Source organism: Crassostrea angulata, chromosome 1 (genome assembly GCF_025612915.1).
Source record: "Crassostrea angulata isolate pt1a10 chromosome 1, ASM2561291v2, whole genome shotgun sequence".
NCBI lineage: Eukaryota > Metazoa > Mollusca > Bivalvia > Ostreida > Ostreidae > Magallana > Magallana angulata.
Genome location: NC_069111.1, coordinates 24,494,031 through 24,517,319, shown reverse-complemented (window position 1 = coordinate 24,517,319; position 23,289 = coordinate 24,494,031). Strand labels below are relative to the sequence as shown.

General features: G+C 33.0%; 1 protein-coding gene across 2 annotated transcripts in view; it reads right to left on the bottom strand.

Moving 5' to 3' along the window:
* The window catches only part of LOC128156141 (zinc finger protein ZXDC-like), an 86,307-nt gene that overhangs the window by 39,007 nt on the left and 24,011 nt on the right, over positions 1-23,289 (bottom strand). For both annotated transcript variants that reach the window (XM_052818171.1, XM_052818176.1), the window contains exons 5-6: positions 17,657-17,835; positions 13,994-14,186 (exon numbers count right to left, since the gene is read on the bottom strand). In XM_052818171.1, the coding sequence (XP_052674131.1) occupies positions 13,994-14,186; positions 17,657-17,835 (372 nt within the window). The remainder of the gene's footprint in view (positions 1-13,993; positions 14,187-17,656; positions 17,836-23,289) is intronic.

Below are 23,289 nucleotides of genomic sequence, written 5' to 3'. Positions count from 1 at the left end.
AGGAGGACTTATCCGTACAATGAGGGTACCCTATATGCAATATTTTGTCAAAAAATGACAAAGTTCAAAAGCTGGTATTTTTTTCATAAATTATCGAAAATAAAAAAAAAAATACAAAAAAAATACATTAGTCAACTTTACAAAGAAATAGAAAATGTTATTTATCACATAACTAATAAAATTACAATTCATTACAAATTTGCTCACCTAATTCTTAAAAAATTTTGAATTTCAATTGAAAATTTAAGTTTATAGAAATATCTTAGGAGTTCAAAATTTTTTATTAATTTTGTAATTTAGATTTTTTTTTCTCTATTCATATGGAAATAAATATTGAAATTATCATTGTGTTTAATTTTATATATTGTTTACTGCTGATAACCACTCTGTCTCTTATTATCAATTTCATCTAAAATTCACAAGGGTCCAAATGACACGGGCCGAAATGATCAGGGGTAGATAAAAGAAAGCACCCATTCACACTCGGAACTACTCGGATCGCACTCGACATTAACGTTTGTATGAAGCGTAGCGGAATCAGCCGAGGATTGCCGATTGCACCCATTCACGTTGTTTACAAAGAGAAAGTAGTTCACTAGTTGGTTTAAAATAACTTTTGGTTGTAGAGGTACTTATCGCTCGATTACGAAGTTTTGTTTCTACAAGATCGAACATTTGTGCATTGTCAATTTTCGATATGGATACAAAATTATCAATTTTGCAGGCTAGTACATTTCATAACCAAATTGATTATGTAAGCTCAGCTATCGCATGAGTCTCGGTGCTAGTGTATTCATCCGCTGAAACCGAGACATATTGTTTTCAATAAAATGTGAACATTTTTTAAGACGGCAACCATTCCGAATCTGCAAACTTGTTTTGTTGACGTACAGTTCTGCTCGAAATTGAAGTATGTCATCTATTTTTCTTCAAACACATCCGAAAACTTTGCACTCATTTGAGTTGTTTGGCTCCTAAAAATGTAACTTCCGGACGTACGATCCCTAGATGGCTTTCGAGCTTCGCTCGACGCCATAAAAATGTCAATTTTTGACTGATTTTGATTGAATTATAGAAATAGCGTCACTTCTGACGTCATATACTGCCAGTGAGTGGAAATAAATCAAATAAATATGTGAAAAATATATTTCACATCAACTCTTCTAAAATATAACATAACATTTTATTGTACCCGAAACACTTTAAAAAATGGCGAATTATGGGGGCCAAATTTAACTCATATCATAATTATATAGTTCTTTGTCAAACAATGAAGATTTTAAGGAGGCTGGATGGTCAAAAAGTTACCCATTAGATCTACCTTAAAATTTCAAATATAATATTTTTGATAAAAAATCATTGTAAATATAGAAAAATGCAAAATATTTTTTGCTATAAAATTCATTTATTTTTCTATATCATAATTACAGAGCTCTTTATCTAAATCAGATTAATATAGTCTAAAAATGGCCACAACCATCTAGCCCTCTTAAGATGGTATGGGACACCTCCATTTGTGATATTCATTTCCAATAAAAATAAACAATAAAATCAAGTGTAATTTTATAATTCTTTTCTCTCCCGAAATAGTTGACTAACAGTGTAACACAATTGGTGAGAGCGTTAATTACGAATCTGTAAGTCATAATTGTGTTTGAATCCCTGCTGGGGCTTTGATGATTTTTACCTTTCCAAAATTGTTTAAAACTTTTTTTTTTTCTTTTTTCGATCTAATATTTTAGAATTTAAAAATTCTAAAAAATAAAAATACAGTGAAAGTATTTCAATAGTGCTGGTTTTATTTATACACATGAATAGTTCTATTGCACACTAAGCTTCGCCATATTGAATTGCCTAATTAAATATGTGTGTCAAAGGTCATAGGGGAAAACCAACGTAAACAATATGGACGCTGCTCGCTGACATATAGCAGAAGGATAAAAACACACGCTCAGCTAGGACCTTGGGTAACCCAAAAAATAGTTCTCCAAAATGAGTGTATTAATGAGCACTTATGGAACTCTTTTACAAGTGAAAATAAAAATGTAAATCTACTTTCTTTTTTCCTATCCATAAGGAGACCAGCTAGAGGTCATCCTACATCCTTAATCAATGTCTTAATCATTTTGTTAATGAATACGGAAACAAAAGTCACCTAACAGCCGCCTAGTGTCATTTTACAATATGGAGATTTATCAGAAGTGAACCATTGTACCTAGTTTTTTTTTTCATTTTGAACAGTTTTGATTTAAGGATATGTGAACCTGACAAAAACAAGTTCATTGCTCAACGTTACAGAATTTTCTCAAATGAAATAAACCATGATAAATGGTAAGGTTAACCAGGCGCATATATACCCAGCTGTTAGAGTAGAAGGCCCTGAGTTAACTCTAGCATATGACAAGCTTATTTACCAACATTTACTGTACTCACAAAATGATTTAAGTGTAGGCCTAACACTTTCATGCACATTAGCTTCAACAGTATATTTGTAAGGAAATAGGTTATATGTTTGTATTGATGATTTTTTTAGCACATATAGTTAATAATATGAAGAACTAAACACGATCTCGTTGCGAGCAACGAGGAGGTCTTCCGTTCGATTTTTAAAATGAAATATGACATCATCGACTTTGATATTCGACAACAAAACATGTTATGGAAAAAGGAGTGAAGTACTTATGCTTTATTGTATCGCTTTTTATAAGTTCTCTTGCTTTTTTAAATACTTGCATTTCTTTCAATTAAGATAGAAAAGATCAAACTTGTTTAACCCTAGTCCCTCAAAAACCCTAATTGGGTAACGCAAGAGCAAATCATTATGTTGTTAGGATATATAAACGTATTGTACCTAATCTAGCTTTAATAACCTTTCACAAAATGGCTCTCATTAAAGGGCTATAGATAAAAGATTTTAGAGCTCTTTAATCCACTAATTTAGGGGGCAATCCCTTTTTCTTGGATTCAAATGAAATGACATTTAATTCTGAACACATTTTGTCAACAAGTGTTTAGAAATTCGTTACCGTTTTGGAGATATATGAGAAAGAAGGTTTTAGGGGCCGATCCCTTATCTCCTTTTAGGGGCCGTTTAACGAAATTTTGAAGGTTGCATTTGTTGAGAACATCATTTTGAACAACTTTTCTTCGTACTGCATTACAAAATATATTTCCTTTCTGAGATATGGGTGATCAAAATTTTTGACTTTTGGCCCCTAAAACCCTTAATTACGTAACACATGATAAAATCATTACATTGCTTTGATACATAACTATAAGATAAACACATTTGCTTCTATAACATTTCACAAAATACAGTACAGCTCACGAGTATCCCGACACCCACCGTGTAAAAAACACGGTGAAAAACGGTCTGTGTCGCACCGTGTACACGGTTTGACACCGTGTATGTGTATTGGAAAATTCAAGAAAAAGCACCGTGTCGCACCGTGGCCGCCCGTGTAACTCTGTGGCCACTGTGTTACTCCGTGGATATTGTTACCTGAGACGTTGATAGAAATAGCGTATGTTTAGAAATAAATAAATTATGGCTAAACAAGGGTTGAAACATATATATCCTTTTCATAATTAAAAAATAGAATGTCGACTTAAGTTGCACGGACTCAGAAAAATGTCAGGGCTGACAACGTGAAATTCATTTTTTTGTGATCTGAAAACTCGACGTAATGGGTACCTTTTAATTCATTTGTTCTTAAATAAATTGAAATAAATTCACCAAATATATTTAATAATCAATTGATATATAATCGAAATTCAAATCAATTTAATTCATCGTGTTTTTTTTCTCAACACACGTGATGTTGTAACTGACGATCCGATTAAAATGTCGGGAGCTGAAACGTCTTATTTTCTGTTATTTGAAAACACCTTCTGATTTATTAATTAATTTACAGCCTTACTTTAAACCCATTAAAAATGAGAAATGAAAACATTTCAGATCATACTTTTTTTGAAAAAACATGTTGATGTGCTCTAGTAAATAACAACCTCATATTACCGGTGACTCGAATAATTTGGACTTCAGCTATTTATGTTGCAATAAATAAACAAAAAATCACTTTTATACTATAGATTATAGATAAATACATGTACAAATTTCTGTTGAATTATATTCAAGCATTGTACATGTACTAAAAATATACCCGCATTTCATACTTTCAACTTTATTTCCGTATAGCTGGTAATGGCCTCGTGATTTCACACGAAAAAATCACTCGCGCGATGTATGGAAGCTGATCAGATACACAACATTGTCTTTCATCTTGGGTTCTATACACTACAGGTGTTAATGTCTGTCTTGTTAGGTGTCACTGTAATTTACAACTAACTGTGTGTATATTTGGACGTCTGAACAGGTGTACTCGAGATGCCGTTATTCACACCTTTCCAGGGACACCTGTTTGGTAACTCATCACAACCCGTCGTGTGTATGGTCTTAATATATCTTACTTCTACTTTGTTAGTTGCATGATTTTTCCTAATCTCTAACAAACAAACAAAAATGTCTGTAGATATGTACACAAACAACTACGTAAGACTCTCGGCGCGTGGATCCGAAGAACAATTCAGCAACTCTATAAATGCGGGAATTTCACAAAGTATTAACTTGCAATAAGAAATTATTTACCGGGTACACATACATGTATGTACAAAAAAAAACCCTGATTGATTAAAAAGATGAATGAGATAATACCGGTAACTTTTTGCAAGCATTTAGAACAAACACAACTTTATTTACTTTATAACCAATCTAATATGTGTGATGTGAAATAGCGTCGAAATTTTAACGAAAAATCGTGTACTTTACAAACTTTTAGTCATTGTGTTGAAATTGTTATTAAAGCCATGGATCTAAAATAAATGAATTAAATTCATACAAATATTGCACAAAAGCACACACTGAGAGAGAGAGAGAGAGAGAGAGAGAGAGAGAGAGAGAGAGAGAGAGAGATTCCAACCCTCATACATGCAGTATAAGAATGAAGAAACTAAACATTTCAAACACTAAATACTTCATTGTTAAACATTTTTCTATTTTGCGGTCTTGAAAAAAAAACAATAGAACGACATTTTTTCCTTATCATGGAAGGGGCACGTGGTCTATCTCGCGGGCTGATTTGATTGACAGGGATAGCACGTGGACTCTGACTGCATAGATCCTATCGCAATTTTAGGGGAAAAGGAAACTATAAATCTAACTTATTACACTGAATTACAAATAAAATGTACTTAAAATTAAACTCATACTGGTACTCTCTCTCTCTCTCTCTCTCTCTCTCTCTCTCTCTCTCTCTCTCTCTCTCTCTCTCTCTCTCTCTCTCTCTCTCATATGACGATCATTGAACAATCAAACAGTAATTATTGCAATACTGAATAGTTTCTTGGAACACAAATAATTTCTAAACTCAAGTTGCTTATAAAGACGAAATAAAAAATTATCAAGTACTGATCCGCGGATTCTAAGCGCAATGAATATGTACCGTGCGGTACTACATGGACAAGTACATCACAGATATGTATAAAAGAAAGAAAATTTGAAAATATATTAAATATAAAGCTGTATAATTACATGTATATTATTTAGAGAAAGTACATTTGTTTTCAACAACCCGTTAGATTTGTAATCGTTGAATAGAGTATAAGTGAGAAAAGATCAAAGTTATGATTCTATGCACTATTGAAACTGCCAAACTACAATAACTACGATTACTACTACGTTTAAAAACGGACTGAAACAAAAAACTTATGGACCCGTGTATTTGAATTTTGATAAGGAAAAGAAAGTGTTAGTGCATAAAATTGATCAAACCTTTATGTGGGCGATATCGACTTCTTTTGTTCTTAATATCAACAAAAATCAACCGTAACAATCGCATGCGTCTCAAAATTGCGTGCCTAAAAATTTTGTTTATTTATTTTTATTTCTTTATCTTTTTCTTTAATTCTCTTACCTACATCAATTAATATTTTATTCTTTATAAATTTTATTCCTAAATCCTCCTTTTTTCACAGGTAATCATACCGCGTGTTACACCGTGTAACTGTCCGTGTTGCATCGCGTCGCACCGTGTTTTTTCTCGTTCTGTGGCCGTAACAGAGAACAATAGATCAAAGGTACCGACACTTCCACGCTCAGTGTGGACTTTCTAACACGGTGGTCGGTGTTTTTGTCGGGATACTCGTGAGCTGTACTGTATCCCTCAAAAAAGGGTAAAAGATAAAAGACTTTAGAGCCCTTTTGCATCATTTTGAACAACTTTTCTTCTGTACTGCATTTCAAAATATTTTACCTTTCTGGGATATGGGTGATCAAAATTTGGGACTTTTGGCCCCTAAAAACCCCTAGTTACAAAACACATGACAAAACCAATACAATGCTTAGATACATAACTGCAGGATAAACACATTTGCTTCTATAACATTTCACAAAATATTCTTCAATAAAGGGTTATAGATAAAAAACTTTAGAGCCCTTCGGTCCCCTAATTTTAGGGGCCAGTCCCTTTTTCTTGATATTAAATGAAAGGTTATTTAATTATAAACAAATTTTGTTCAACAAGTGTTTAGAAATTCGTTACTGTTCTGGAGATATATGAGAAAGAAGGTTTTAGGGGCCGTTTAACGAAATTTTGAAGGTTGCATTTTGTTGAGAACATCATTTTGAACAACTTTTCTTCTGTATTGCTTCACAAAATATATTTCCTTTCTGAGATATGGGTGATCAAAATTTTTGACTTTTGGCCCCTAAAAACCCTTAATTACGTAACACATGATAAAATCATTACATTGCTTTGATACATAACTATAAGATAAACACATTTGCTTCTATAACCTTTCACAAAATATCTCTCCGTAGATTAAAGACTTTAGAGCCCTTTGGTCCCCTGATTTTAGGGACCAGCCCTTTTTTCTTGATATCAAATAAAAGGTCATTTAATTCTACACAAATTTTGTTCAACAAGTGTTTAGAAATTTGTTTCCGTTCTAGAGATATATGAGAAAGAAGGTTTTAGGGGCCAGTCCTTTATCTCCTTTTAGGGGGCGTTTAACGAAATTTTGACGGTTGCATTTTGTTAAGAACATCATTTTGAAAAACTTTTATTCGGTACAGCATTACAAAATATTTCTCCTTTTGTGAGATATGGGTGATCGAAATTTTGGACTTTTGGCCCCTAAAAACCCTTAATTACGTAACACATCATAAAATCATTACATAGCTTGAATACATAACTGTGAGATAAACATATTTGCTTCTATAATCTATTACAAAATATCCCTCGATAAAGAGTTTTGGGTAAAAGACTTCAGAGCCCTTTAGATCCCTAATATTAGGGGCCAGCCCCTTTTTCTTGGTATCAAATGAAAGGTCATTTGATTATAAAGACATTTTGTTCAACAAGTGTTCAGAAATTCGTTACCATTCTTGAGATATCTGAGACAGAATGTTTTAGGGGCCGGTCCCTTATCTCCTTATTGGGGCCGCTGAACCAATTTTTTTAGGTTGCATGTTGTTGAGTACATCATTTTGAGCATCTTTTCTTTAATACTGCATTTCAAAATATTTTTCCTTTTAGAGATATAGGTGATCAAAGTTTTAGACTTTTGACCCCCCAAAACCCCTAATTACGTAACATATGAGAAAATCGTTATACTGCTTGGCTTCATAACTGTAAGATAAACATATTTGCTTCTATAATTTATTACAAAATATCCCTCGGTAAAGAGTTATGGGTAAAAGACTTTAGAGCCTTCTAGGTCCCTAATGTGAGGGGCCAGCCCCTTTTTCTTGATATCAGCAGAAAGGTCTTGTAAATATAAACTTTTTTTACATTACATGTTTTAACAAAATATTTTCCAGAAAAGAGATAAAGAGAGAAAAACACAAAAATTCACGACGCTTTTTTAATGTCAATTTTCGAGCCATAGCGAGCTTTGGCGCCAGTAGTGCTAAACATACAAAACAACAATCATGCAAAACTTCAATCTTTCGTTTACCAACCGTAGAAATTTGAGCTTAATATCTCTTATAGTTTAGGAGAACAACAGAAGACAAAATACCCATATAAAAATTAGAAAAATCTCAATATCTCTAAAACGGATGTGACGTCATCAATACAAAATATTTCCAATCAAGTTCAGACCACTATCTATCACATCCTAAAATTTGATTAAGATCGGCCGAGCCGTTTCTGAGAAATCGCGTGCACAAAAAAAGGAAGAAAAAAAATAACTAGACACGATCTCGTTGCGAGCAACGAGGAGGTCTTCTGTCCGATTTTTAGAATACGGAATGACCTTGCTCTTGATCTTCGTCAACGAAACGTATCTGGAAATGGAAGCGGGGTCTAAGAGTAATGGGTGAAAGACTATCTACCCCTTTTGTGTCCCTTTTTTAAGGGATCAGCTCCTTTTCATTCATTTTAGTTAAAAGGTATTTTTGTGTACTGCTAATAAGTGTTTAGAAATTGGTTATCGTTTTTGAGATATATGTTGAAAATCGTTTCGATATCTGGTCCTAAACTCCTTTTAGGGTCAAGATAACAAACAATATATGGTTGTACATTGTTAAGCACATTATTTTGAGTATCTTGTGTTAAATACTGCTTTTCGGAATGTCCTCCATTTTGAGATATAGAGGATCAGAGTTTTGGACTTCTGGTCCCTTAAAATCCCTAATTACGTAACGTAGGAGTAAATGATCATTGCCATGTATAGGTAAATAACGTTAGAATAAACATAATTGCCTCTATAACGGATCAAAAAATATTTCACAGTAAATATTTATCATTAAAAGTCTTTAGAGCCCCCTCAGCCCCTTATTTGAAGGGCCAGCCCCTTTTTTATGATTTCATAAGAATGTGTTTGTCAATTCAAACACATTTTGTTCAACAAGTGTTTGAAATTCTGTACCGTTCTGTAGATATCTGGAGAGGGTCGATTTAGGGGCCGACCCTGTACTCCTTTTAAGGACCGTATCACACATAAAATATGGTTGCATATTGTTAAGCTTAATTTTTTAGCATCTTTTGCTCAATATTGCTTATCAAAATGTTTCTCCATTTAGAGATATTGAGCATCAAAGTGTTGGACTTCTGGCCCCTTATAATCCCTTATTACGTAATATAGGAGTAAATGATTGTCATGTATAGGTGAATAACGTTAGAATAAACATAATTGTTTTTATAAGGTATCACAAAATATTTTACAGTAAAAAGTTATCATCAAAAAACTTTAGAGCCTTATCGACCCCTAATTTGAAGGGCCAGCCCCTTTTTCTTGATCTTATATGAAAGCTCGTGTCAATTTAAACATATTTTGTTCAACAAGTGTTTAGAAATAATGTACCGTTCTGGAGATATCTGGAGAGGGTCGTTTTAGGGGCCGACCCTGTAACTCCTTTCAGGGACCGCATAACAAAGAAATTATTGTGGCAGATTGATAAGCTCAATATTTTGAGCATCTTTTGTTCAATATTGCTTCTCAAAATGTTTCTCCATTTAGAGATATTGAGCATCAAAGTTTTGGACTTCTGGCCCCTTAAAATCCCTAATTACGTAATATAGAAGTAAATGATTGCCATGTATATGTGAATAACGTTAGAATAAACATAATTGCTTCTATGACGTATCACAAAATATTTTACAGTAACAAGTAATCATCAAAAGACTTTAGAGCCTTATCGGCCCCTAATTTGAAGGGCCAGCCCCTTTTTCTTGATCTTAAATGAAAGCTCGTGTCAATTCAAACACATTTTGTTCAACAAGTGTTTAGAAATTATGTACCGTTCTTGAGATATCTGGAGAGGGTCATTTTAGGGGCCGACCCTGTAACTCCCTTCAGGGACCGCATAACAAAGAAATGATTGTGGCAGATTGATAAGCTCAATATTTTGAGCATCTTTTGTTCAATATTGCTTATAAAAATATTTCTCCATTTAGAGATATTGAGCATCAAAGTTTTGGACTTCTGGCTCCTTAAAATCCCTAATTACGTAATATAGAAGTAAATGATTGCCATGTATAGGTGAATAACGTTAGAATAAACATAATTGCTTCTATGACGTATCACAAAATATTTTACAGTAACAAGTAATCATCAAAAGACTTTAGAGCCTTATCGGCCCCTAATTTGAAGGGCCAGCCCCTTTTTCTTGATCTTAAATGAAAGCTCTTGTAAAAATAAATTTTAATTGCTCTACATGTCTTAACAAAATATTTTCGAGAAAAGAGATAATTAAAGAAAACCAAGAAAAATCAGGACATTTTTTATATCTCAATTTTCGGGTCCAGGCGAGCTTCGGCGCCTTTTGCGCCAAACATAAATGGCTCACTTTAGACAAAACTACAATCATTCGTCTACAATTCCTGAAAATTTGAATTTGATATCTTTTATCGTTTAGGAGGAGTTCGACGGACAAGCTGACCCTCTAAAAATCGCTAAAACGTCAATATCTCTGAAACGGAAGTGACGTCATCAAAATAAAAAATTTCCAATAAGGTTCAGATTAATATCTATTAGATCTGAAAGTTTCATGAAAGTCGGCCGAGCCATTTCCGAGAACTCGCGTGCACAAAATTTGTAAGAAAAAAAAACAAAAATAATAATAATAGGGAAGAAGAAACCGAAGAAAAACAATAAGGTCTTCCGTTGGAAACGGAAGACCTTAATAATAGGGAAAAAGAAACCGAAGAATAACAAGAAGGTCTTCCGTTGGAAACGGAAGACCTTAATTAATCTTTTATTCACTATCAATAACTGATAATGTTGATTCTCTGTACTGTGAAAACATTTGAACAGCTGACTGATATTCATGCACCTTTATTGAACTGTAAAAATCAAAGGACAGTTGAAAGAAAAATTAGTATATCATGGTTTATCGGTTGATAGAATTGCTCACATCATATTTAGATTTCATGTGATGTGTTCATTATTGTTTCAAATTCTTATCTGTTTCCCATTATTTTCAAATCATGAAAACGTAAGATTTCTAAATACACACAGTTATATAAGATTTGAAATTGTCAAGTTAAGTAACATTAATTTAAATTTTCAAGATTAGAATAAAATGTTGACAAAAATCACCTCTGATATCAAATTTTTATATAGAATAATCCATTTCTATAAGGTTCTGTCTGTCTATGTTGCATACACTTTCATAATATGCCTATATGAATTTTATTTTTCTACATGTAGCTTCTTAAAATCATCCTTTCATATGAGTCCTTCTTATATGTTATAAGTAATAGTACCAGTAATATCAGTTTGTTTTTTTTAATACAGACTTTTCAAACCTCCAAGAGATGAGAACATCACTGGTATGTGTTAACGAGGTCATTCCTAATACAAGACACAATGCGGAAAAATATAAGACTAAAGTGAAGAGCTGAAACCATGAGTGATGAAGAGAAGAGCTGATAATCAGATTATTGTTTCTGTTATGTTCATCCTGATAAAGCCTTTCACGGTTGATGACCTGAATCATTTATTTGGTCATTTAATAAGGATGACAATATTTATTTGAACATTTATGATATAATATTAAGACAATTAATAAGCAACACAACATATCTGAAATATGAAACTGGACCAAACCAGTGATAATCTACCATTTATGATTTATTACATTTACTTGGATTTGAAAACCATTTCTGAAATTCCAAAAGTCATGAATAATTTGGACATATATATAATGCATTCAATTAAGAATTATTATTGATTGTAAAAGAATATATATTATGATAATGCATATGCTATAAGAAATACAATTGATCAAAAGTTGTATATACTGACCAAGTGCAGTAATGAAATTTGTAATGGCTATATACTGTTTACTGTTCATGTGGAGAAACTGGTTTTTAAAATATATGTCTTAATGTTTATAATTATGTTTGATTTGATGATTGCATAGTATATCAAATCATCATTTCTGTCTATTAGTGTCTGTCTGTCCATCCATTTATCTGTCTGAAGTCTGTTTTATTTTATAACCATGGTGAGGTTACTGATGTAGATCAAGTTGAGATCATCATTATGACACTTATATACAACAAGCCTCACAGAAAATATCAGTCCTTTTAAATTACTGAGTTTTTGAATGAGTTATGAATGTATGGTTGAGTAAAATTTTTATTTTAAATATTTTTTGAAATGATTTTTGTGAATAAGAATATTTTTTGTTATAATACCGGTATAGATAACTTATCTATATTTTTATCATTTTTGCATGAAAAAAATATACATATCCTAGTTAGGCCACACCAATGTAATTTCTTGCTTGTCGGACATTAAGTGGAAAAGGGTACAAGCGGGCGAGCGATAAAATAATAAGATTATTATTTTTTGTAGCCGAAATTTTTAAGCGGTCCATAATGATATGATTTGTAAAGTTTTATTCAAACACGAGCATGCAGGATCCTATGAAAAAGAAGTTTAATTGGTGTGGCCTTCCACATTTTCTATTTTTTAGTTCAAATTGAGGCTGAACCATTGTAATATATTACCCTGCATAATCATTCTGATAAAGTCTAAATCATACATTATAAATAGCATCAAGACAATTATGGGGACAAAGGAAGGGTTCAAAGTTCAGAATGAATAGGAATTATAGGGTTGCATACAATCATGTATATACATAAGGGCAAATCATAAATCATTTCAGAATCTGCAGTGTTGTTTAGTTCAATCAGATAATATGATTTAAAGAATTATCATGATTAAGTATCAAATTTCATTTTATACCTGTAATCATTTGAAAGATTTTCCTATTTTCCGACACCCATTTTAATGCAATACCTTGCAAATCAGACAAAACTTTTAAAGATTGACAGAGGAAATTCAAATTAATTACAGTCAGTATATGATTTTTTATGAAACCTGTGATTTATTTGGTTTGATTGTATTTTAAATCTTTCAACAAAGGCTTAATAAAGATTGTGTATTAAGTTTTCATGCATGTTTTTCTTTTTTGTGTACAGAGACTAGAATTTCTTGATTATATCACATGCACAACTATGACACTCTGTTAATTACCATTAAAATAAACTCTTTAGGAAGTGAAAAAATTGTTAAATTAAAGAATCCTTTTCTCTTTATATGATTGGTTTTTAGTAATACGATCATTTATGGCAGTATTGACTTTCATGAAGCGCGCAGAGTGATTTTTTGTAAAAGTCAGATCAGAGGAAATTCGGATTTTCAGCCTTTTTTATTCAATTGGTTGTAGTATTTGCAACACAATCCATTAATTTTGTTCTACAAGAACTTATGCAGGTTCACAGTATAACTAATTGAAAGAAATTGCCATTTAAAACTGAATTATACGTCTTTTCTAACAGCATGTAAGGTTTGTAGCATCTATTTCAATAGAGGTCAGAGGAAACTCAGACGTTATTATCTTTTTTTCTAGATCACCAACATTCCAATTATTCATTATTAATTTTTTGCTTTCTATCATTTCTTCAAAATTACATAAAAAAAATAAGAGTAAAATTATATGAAATAGTATTTTTTGCAATTTTTCTAGCTCTGGTCACGTCAAAAAATGTCACTTTTTTAGTGGTCAGAGGAAATTCAAACTAAAATAGCGGATTAAATAAAAGGAATTCTTATAATCCTTTTTCAGATAAATAGAGTAATTTATGAACCTTTTTAATATTTTGATGAGAAAAGTTTTCTATTTAATTGTAAATATGTCTTTTATGACATTTTTAATTTGCATTTAAGTCTTTTTTTCTCGTTCTAATTTTTTAAACATGGTCAAGTTTGAAGGTTGTTGCCATGGAAACGAACTCATTTACATATGCTTAAAATGTCTTTTTTGACAAAAACAAATCGATTAGAGTCTGTTTAAACATTTTTTTCAATTATTCATTTAGTTTCATGTCAGGTTCACATATCCTGAACGTGCAATAGAACTATATCAACAGGTGTCCCATACCACCTTAAAATGAGCAGAAATGTTAAGTAAACATACTTCATAGTAACAGACAAATGGTTTTTCGCCTGTGTGAGATCTGACATGCTGCTTCAGACGACAGGCTGTGGAGTACACCTTATTACAGCCCTCGTAATTGCACCGAAAGTCCCGGTCCTGTTGATGGGTACGTGGGTGTGAACCCATACAATGGGGAGAGAAAAATGTTTTGTCACAACCATCCACTGGGCACCTACAAAACAAGATTCAACCTGTCAGAGTGGTTACTAAACAGCGTTGCAGTGTTGCCAAATACATTGTTACTATATAATGCACATGAAATGTTACTAAATAAACTTACTAGGAATATGATATCATATTTAAGGTCTTTCGTTTCCAACGGAAGACCTTATAGTGATTGTAATGTTTCTTTTTAAGGTCTTCCGTTTCCAAGAAGACCTTATAGTGATTGTAATTTTTAGGGTCTTCCGTCTTCAGCGGAAGACCCTACTATTATTCTATTGTTTCCTTTTCACTTTTCTTATTATTCTTTTTATTCTTTTTTTGTCTTCCAATTTTGTGCAGGCGATTTCTCGAAGATGGCTCATTTGATTTTCTTCAAATTTTAAGGGTTGATGTGTCGGCATCTGAAGTTTGTACCGCCGTTTCAATTTTTTGATAACCAATTCCGGTCGGAAGTTATCGTCCGTTTACGGTTTTTAAAAGTCAATTTTGTCGGCTAGAGATCAAAAAAACGAAAAAAGATATAGGGTTGAAATTTTCAGTGAGGATAGACATCAATTTAACCTGTTGCAACATGGTCATAAAAACGTCCGCCGTCACTTCCGGTCGTCACCGGAAGGAAAGATAAAAAATCGGTTTTTTCAACTTTTTGCTTTTTATATATTTTTCTAACGGGTTGATAGAGACTCTTTTACTGATTTAGAATATGTAATTTCTTTTAAAATCGATTGATGCGTTCCCGAGATATTAAGCATCAAAGTCCTGAAGCGAGAGTCAGATAAGCTCAGTCGTTATAGTCATGAACGACCTGGGTTCAAGCACCGGGTGCTGAAATTTTTTTTCCCTAATTTTTTGCGTTGATTAACATTTTAGTCTTAAAACTGAAGAACTTTATCTCATTTACTCAAAAATCGGACGGAAGACCCACTCGTTGCTCGCAACGAGAACGATCTAGTTTTTATTATTATTTTTTTTCTCCCTTTTTTTGTCAACAAGATTTCTCAGAGATGGCTGGAGAGATTTTTGTGAAATTTTTTAGAATGAAAGATAATGACAATATCTCGAGGCAGTTTTTTCATTTTCTCAAAAATTATTTCCGTTTGTTCGTTTCCTGTCCCGCGTTGAAAAAGCTTGTACATTTAAGATCTCAAAAACAGTAAACATTTAAACATTCAGACTTTGTAGGATGATAGACCTATAGTTGTAGATGTGTTTAAAAGTATTTTGTTCGTCGTTACTTCCTGTCATCACCGGAAGTACTTCAAAATTAACTACTTTTACGCATTAAATTCCTTTTCCATAGAATAAATATTTAAACATAAATCTACACATAGCTTATCTTTGCGATGTTATATCAACAACAAAATTCTACTTCCGGTGAGATATCTCAAATATCTCAGGTAGCTTTTTTGAAACACATTTTGTACAAACGAGATCTCAGAAACTTTAAGTGATCAAAGCACAAGACTATCATGGATTATAGACATTTGATTGAAGATGTGTTTAATTGGTTTCATTTTGTCTTCCGTCACTGCCAGTCCACACAGGAAGAGTTTAAACAAATCGAGTTGTTTATCAGTTTAACTTTTTTTCTTTTGATATTCTTAATGTGATCGATGAATAATAAAGCACAAAGGGCAAGTATACAAAAAATATTTAATAAAATTTAATGAAGTACACCCAATTTTGATTTTTTAAAAATATTTTGGTTATTTAGCATTGAAGTAACATTTTAGCTATAGAAATACAAAAGGTCATCTACACATGGTAAAAAAAAAGTTCTACTTCCGGTGAGACATCTCAAATATCTCAGGTAGCCTTCTTTTTTTAAAAACAAAGTACCCACAAGATCTCAGAAACTGTGATAGATCAAGACACAAAACTTATATAGATAATGGACATTGATTGAACATGAGTTTAAAGGGTTTCATTTGGTCCTACTTCACTTCCGGTTATAACTCGAAGTGTTCAAGCAATAGAACTTTTTTTTTAACTTTTCTTTAAACATTTTACTTAATGTGATGAACAGCAACGTACCGTAGGTAAATGTACTAAAATATCTACTTTCCATTTCTTAAATCACTTCCGTTTGTTCGTTTCCGGTCCCGAGACAAAAACCTTTTTTCAACGAGTTATTATAACTAACAAAAACTTGAACATCCAAACTTTGAGGAAAAACAAAATGTACCGTATTTTTCGGAAATTAGTTCGATACTTTTTATTCCTGACACGTGGACCTCGCCCTTATATTAATCGCTTCGCCTAATTTATGTTTTATTTTTGGTTGGAAAATTTGATACAAAATTTTGCAAAAATTTATGCAACCCTCCAATAAAGTCATGAGTGTTTACTATAATACTGCTTGAATTTCTGTGTAAAAATCGTATTGATTTTAATCAATAAACTGTAGTAATTTATCTTTTAAACAAAATTAAATGTAAATAGATTTATTGCTTCTTACATTTCTTACTTAGATCACTGACTGAATCAACTTTCGATCATTATTATATGCTGTCATGTATTTTGATCGTGTGCTTACGATAAACAGGAAATCGATTTCGTGCAGTAAAAGTAAAATGAGAACCGTACAAAGGGTAATTACGGGGGAAAATATCGTCGGGTAATAAAAACAAACAAACAATTTGTTTTCATCATAGAATACATGAACAAGTTTTTTTCTGTATATTTAACAAAAACTTTCGATGAAATTTTAGCCAGGTGTCTCTGAAATAAGTCTGGGAAGCGCTTACTTTGTTTATACACAGTTGAACTCTCGGCACGTGCTACTCATGCTCGTAGGCTTCAATAAGATCAGAGGTTGACTCATGTGTATATACACAGTAAAAAATTACACACAGACACAGGGTGGCATGTGCTACCGTAGTCATGCCTCCAGGCTGGGTTACTATCCCCCGGTTAACACCAGTTTGTACACATGGCAGGGAAGTAATAAAAAACGATCTTAAATTAAAACCAGCCGTACTGAATTAATAGGTTTGAAAATTTTGATGCAATTTCAGACATTTTCTTGCGATGTTTTCAAGAAATATATTTTATTTCCCTTTTGTTTAAAACTGTGAAATAAGATTATAGGCAACTATATGATAACGTTATTGGTTTAACCCATTTATTCATTAGAACTAGCGGTAATTTTTCGACCAATTCTTCGAAGTCGACCTATTTACACTTTTTTTTGGCTAAAAAAGGCCTCCTTCGCCCAATAAACCATATCGACCTAATTTTCGAAAAATACGGTATATATTATATCCATTTTCTGTTTACAAGATAACTGGATTTTTTGTGCAGATTAATACATGACGAACGAATACTTTTCTGTTGCTATAGCAACAAAAGTCTAGTTTTTTTTCTATTTTTTTCGCATACAAGCTTGACAATCAGAGAATCAATTCAAATGTCTAAAATTTTACTTTTCAATGAGCTAATCCCTTTACAGATTTATTGAAATCAAATTGAATTTACTTGTATTTCTTCTCTGATCCATTATGTGTTTTCATGTGAAGATTCAGCTGTCTGCGATTAGGGAATTTCATGGTACAGCCTGGCTCTAGGCAAGGTTCGCATGGCTTCTCGTGAGATTTTTTGTGAGATTTCAGGTTGTATGAAGTGGCAAATCTTTTTCCACAGTCAGGATAGTCACACTGAAATTATTAGAGCACATACATTGAAGATACAAAGTCATCTGACACAGTCATTACAATCATACTTGCCAACTGACCCGATTTCGTCAGGTCACACCCGATTTTTCGACCCTTCACCAGTTTATTTTTTATGACCCGATGGGTCATGCTTTTCACCCGATTTTTGTGAACAACCCGAAAATCTCCCGATTTCTGGACTTGGTTCGTATAATATGTTGCGTGTTGGACTTTCAGTTATGAACTCAAGCTGAGCTTTGATTTACGTAAACAATGCCAATGGCTATAACAGACACAGCAAGTGTTAATTATTATCGTGAGTTGTTTTGACAAACCAATGGTTTAAATCATTAATTGTGATGGCTTCCAATAAGAAAAGGTCTTCATCGGGGACAGCGGAATCAAAACCAATAAAAAGAAAACGATATTTTTGTACCTATCAACATATCTGAAAAAATGAATTCCCATGGGTAAAACAAAGTAATCTATTACAAAACGAGGCTTTTTGTGTTCTTTGTAACGGACATTCGAACATTGGATTTTGTGCCCAAAATGATCTGACTAAACATTCAAAAATGCTAAGATATGTATAAAATGCTTTTTTATACACAAAAGTCTTCCAAGTCACATCAAAAGCAAGGTTAATGTAGCAGAAACTCTTTTTGCATTTTTTTTTGCTGAACACAACCTACCATTTTCTGTGTTAGATCACTTTACAAAATTCAAAATCAGCAACTGTTAGTTAAAATGCTTTTTTGCAATAAAGTATTACACATAAGTTTTAACACATATTTCTATTGTATATACCTATGAAATGCATGGTCAATATGTCGTGAATGTCATTACGCGCTATGACCAGATTTTTTACTTTCCAAATCTGGTCATGACCAGATTTTCACATGTTGGAGGTTGGCATGTATGATCACAATATATCATGATACAGAGGGTTCCACTTAATCTGACAGCGGTTCATCAAATAATTCGGTTAATCTGATATAATATCAAAACACTGAACCATTTCTTATATATCCCTTCATATTTTTTCCATGTAATAATAATTTCCTACCCTCTTACACCTGTATATTCCTTTATTTAAATAAACATAGAGTATATATCTCTCTCTTCCCCTACATTTAGCGGCTTATTGATAGAAATTCAGAGGCCTGTGGTTTTGGAACATGCGACATATGGAGGAAATTCTGATTACTTGTAACTTTATATTCGGATAGAAAAATAAGAAAATAAAATTTAAAATCAAAGGCCGGAACATTTTTTTTTCTTTTATATAGAATGATACCAATAATTTGAATTTCTGTACTAATAGTCATATCAAATGATATTAGACTTAATGTTTTCTGCTGCTTTAAAAACAAAAATCAGTATATTTTCTTATAAAATAGGTAGTGGTGCTTTTTTAATACAATAACTCATCATAATTGCAAAAATCGAAGAAATTTCAAAGTTCAACTAGAGGTACTGTGAGCAAGCTCACAATTGATACCCCCTGCTAAGATAAAAATCATAATGCATGTTTTTTTTTCAATTATAGAAAATATTGGATGAATCTATTTCACCATCCATTTTCTATAAATAACAACTGCTCTATTTTTTTAAAAACTGTTTGTCATAAGCAATATTTGTGTGAAGTAAGAACATTCAATGCTTCTCCATAAAAAAGATAATGACCGGACACGAATTTTGCACTTTTTCTGCCAGTGACCTTGACCTTGCCCAAATGATCTTGGGTCATGGTCATGACACACCCTTTGGCCCTAAGCAATATTTGTGTACAGTTAGAACATTCAATGCTTCTCCATAAGAAAGATATGGACCGGACACAAATTTTTGTATTTTTTCTGCCAGTGACCTTGACCTTGCCCAAATGACCTTGGATCAAGGTCATGAGACACCCTTAGGTCATAAGCAATCTTTGTGTGAATTAAGAACTTCCAATGGTTCCCCATAAGAAAGATATGGACCGGACACAAATTTTGCACATTTTTCTGCCAGTGACCTTGACCTAATCACCTTGGGTCAAGGTCATGACACACCCTTAGGCTATAAGCAATATTTGTGTGAAGTTAGAACATTCAATGCTTCTCTATAAGAAAGATATGGACCGGACACGAATTTTTGCACTTTTTTCTGCGTGACCTTGACCTTGCCCAAATGACCTTGGGTCAAGGTAATGACACACCCTTTGGTCATAAGCAATCTTTGTGTGAAGTAAAAACTTCCAATAATTCTACATAAGAAAGATATGGACCGGACACGAATTTTGTATTTTTTCTGCCAGTGACCTTGACCTTGCCCGAATGACCTTGGATCAAGGTCATGACACACCCTTAGGTCATAAGCAATATTTGTGTGAAGTAAGAACTTCCAATGTTTCTCCATAAGAAAGATATGGACCGGACACGATTGCACAGACAGACGGACGGACAAGGTGATTCCTATACACCCCCCAAACTTCGTTTGCGGGGGGTATAAAAATAATTATTTTTTTTTCTGCTTCAAACAGTCTTTGAACAACTTTCACAGGTTCGTAATTTGAATACATTAACAGTGTGTCCCTAATTATAATTTTACATACATTTATTTATTTCAATTCCCGTTTGAAACAAGATTTCCTATGGTATGGTTGTTTACAAACAAATCCACAACACGTGCTATCTAGAATGCTCGACCAAACCAACTGCATTATCGAGTTTATTTTTTGCAACGAAATTACTAGATACGTTTATCGCTTATTTTTTTTGGAGACCGTGCCCGATAACAAATAAATTTACATCTAAAATGTTATTTCTATCGGGCATAGTCTCCAATTAAAATGTAAGCGATAAACTGAAATAATATATAGTGAATCTTTACACTAAGGCCTGATTGTATTCATCCGCCATTTCTTGATTAAGCAAAGAATCTGGGGGAATAAGCCGAGGCAAATGCCCACGACCCTCTCGTACGTCTTATACTAAGAAGATGGGTGGATAAGGCGTGTAAAATGCCCATACGCGATCGGACAGGCTACTGAAAAATCAAAGTATCAATAAATCTGATGGGTTTTTTAAAAATCATTTAAAACAATATATATTTAGCGAATCATTGATTTTTAACCTAAAGGTATGTTCAATACTTGGAATATGTTGACTCAAACAGGCGTATACGTATCAAAACCTGCAAATACTGTCATTTTTTAGAACTTCAAGGCATTTTCTTTTACAGAGTGGGTCTGTGCTCCATATTTTTCTTATAGTCTAATTAAGGTCTATTTAAAAACAAACCGATTTCAATCAACAAAAACGTGGAGAGATGACCCACTATACTAAAAAAATATCATTTTGTATCCAAACAATTGAACGTTTTAAAAAAAACACAAGTCCGATAGTTCATGGCCTTAGTCACACATAATATTTAAAAAGACAGCTTTGTTGTGTCTGAAATGGCTCAGTGGTTATAGTACCTGGCATAAGCTAACCTTATATATCTAGGGTTTTTATGTTACGGGTTCGATACCACCAAAATTTTCGACAATATTTTTTCTTATTTTTTGTTAAATATATTAAAAACTGACTATAGTTAGAAATTTTGCTTTTGCAAAGTTGTATTATAATATATTTGAATAGATTTAATTGGGGAAAAATAAATTCAAAATTGTATTTCACTACTAAACCGAATGGGCATTTGTGCCATCTTATTCCCCCATCTTCTTTATAAACGTACGAGTTAACGAGGCTTTTAAACGGAGGACAGTTTTGTCCAAATGAAAATGTCCAAAACTGCGAGAGATGAGTAATCAACATTTGGAAGACGTAAGTGCGTTTAAATTTTGTAGTATCTATATATACTAATATAATTTAAAACTGGCAAATTTGTAATGACAATGACTGACTCATTTAAAGAGTTTAAATACAAATGGTAATGTTGATTACTTTCTAACAATATTTTATTAACCGTATAATTTATCTCAGTGTAAATAATAAAAATAATGCAGTTGAAAAGGAATGATCTGCATCCCCGCATCAATTTAACAGTATTTTTGAAGATATTTTAACCTAAATATATAAACAAAGCAAAGATCAGTTAATAATTTTATCATTCAGATTCATCAACGTATTCCCCTGCATCATCAACACTTGTTTCATACCCCCTGGTTTCAATTACATTACAGTTATGGCGATAGCAACCCAGGTACCAGATCACACTACAAATGTGAGAGCAACAACCCAAAGTTCTTGCTCCGCTCTTGCACTGGCAGTACCATGATGTCACGGCACAATCTGTGAACTTAATCCACAGATTGTACAGGGTACTGCTCGAGTGTCTAGATTGAAGCCTACAGTGAATCAGGTCGGATTCCATTTGTGACACATCAATAGCGTACTGACGAGTCTCATCGACATGTTCTCTAATGTAAGAGTTTGCCTGGCGAATTTGATAGGTTCCAAAAGTTAATTGTCTAACATCTTCTTCCGACAGTGGGAAAATTAACTGCAGCATCATGTGCATCGATTCTCTTCCAGGATTTAGAGTTAGCACGATATTTGTAATGTGGTTCCGTATCACAGAGATTTTTCAAGACATTTTCAAGAATTTGATAGGTTCCAAAAGTTAATTGTCTAACATCTTCTTCCGACAGTGGGAAAATTAACTGCAGCATCATGTGCATCGATTCTCTTCCAGGATTTAGAGTTAGCACGATATTTGTAATGTGGTTCCGTATCACAGAGATTTTTCAAGACATTTTCATTTTTCTTTGCCATCATTAACATTTGGAAACCATTACCAAGATCGTTTGGATCATCTTATTTTAAGGGTGGTCTGTATTTATTGATCAAAGAAAATATGATTCTAACATAGTCACCTATGGAAGGAATGTGCGAATTACACACCACATTGTCCCAAAATCGCCATTTTTTTAAGTCGACCGTTTGCTGCCTCCACTACCCATCCGATTTTAGTAACCAATCGTGATGAATTTGCATCGGATGTAGAATGTTGTTTGCAGGACTTTGGTAAAAAGACTGGCATTTGTGTTTTGAACCCGCATTCATTTAGACAAGAATAGAATTCCTGGGTCCCCCGCCGGTCAAGCAGTATACTAGTATCGACCAAAGCTGATTTAGGAACTTGACCAAGGTATTAGTGGTATAAACATTTGGTATAAATTTCATGTAAATCCGTCAAAATTTGTAGGCATGAGAGCGCTTACAAGGTCAATTTTTGGATAAAACGGAGTTATTATTGTGGTCAAAGTCACCATAACTCCAACAAAAAGTATCGACCAATGCTGATTTTCGAACTTGACTAAGGTAATAGTGGTATAAACATTTGGTATAAATTTAATGAAAATCCATCAAAATTTGTAGGCATGAGAGCGCTTACAAAAAAGTGTGACGGACGGACACACAGACGCACGGACGGACGCCCGGCATTTCTATGTCCCCGCTCCGCGGCGGG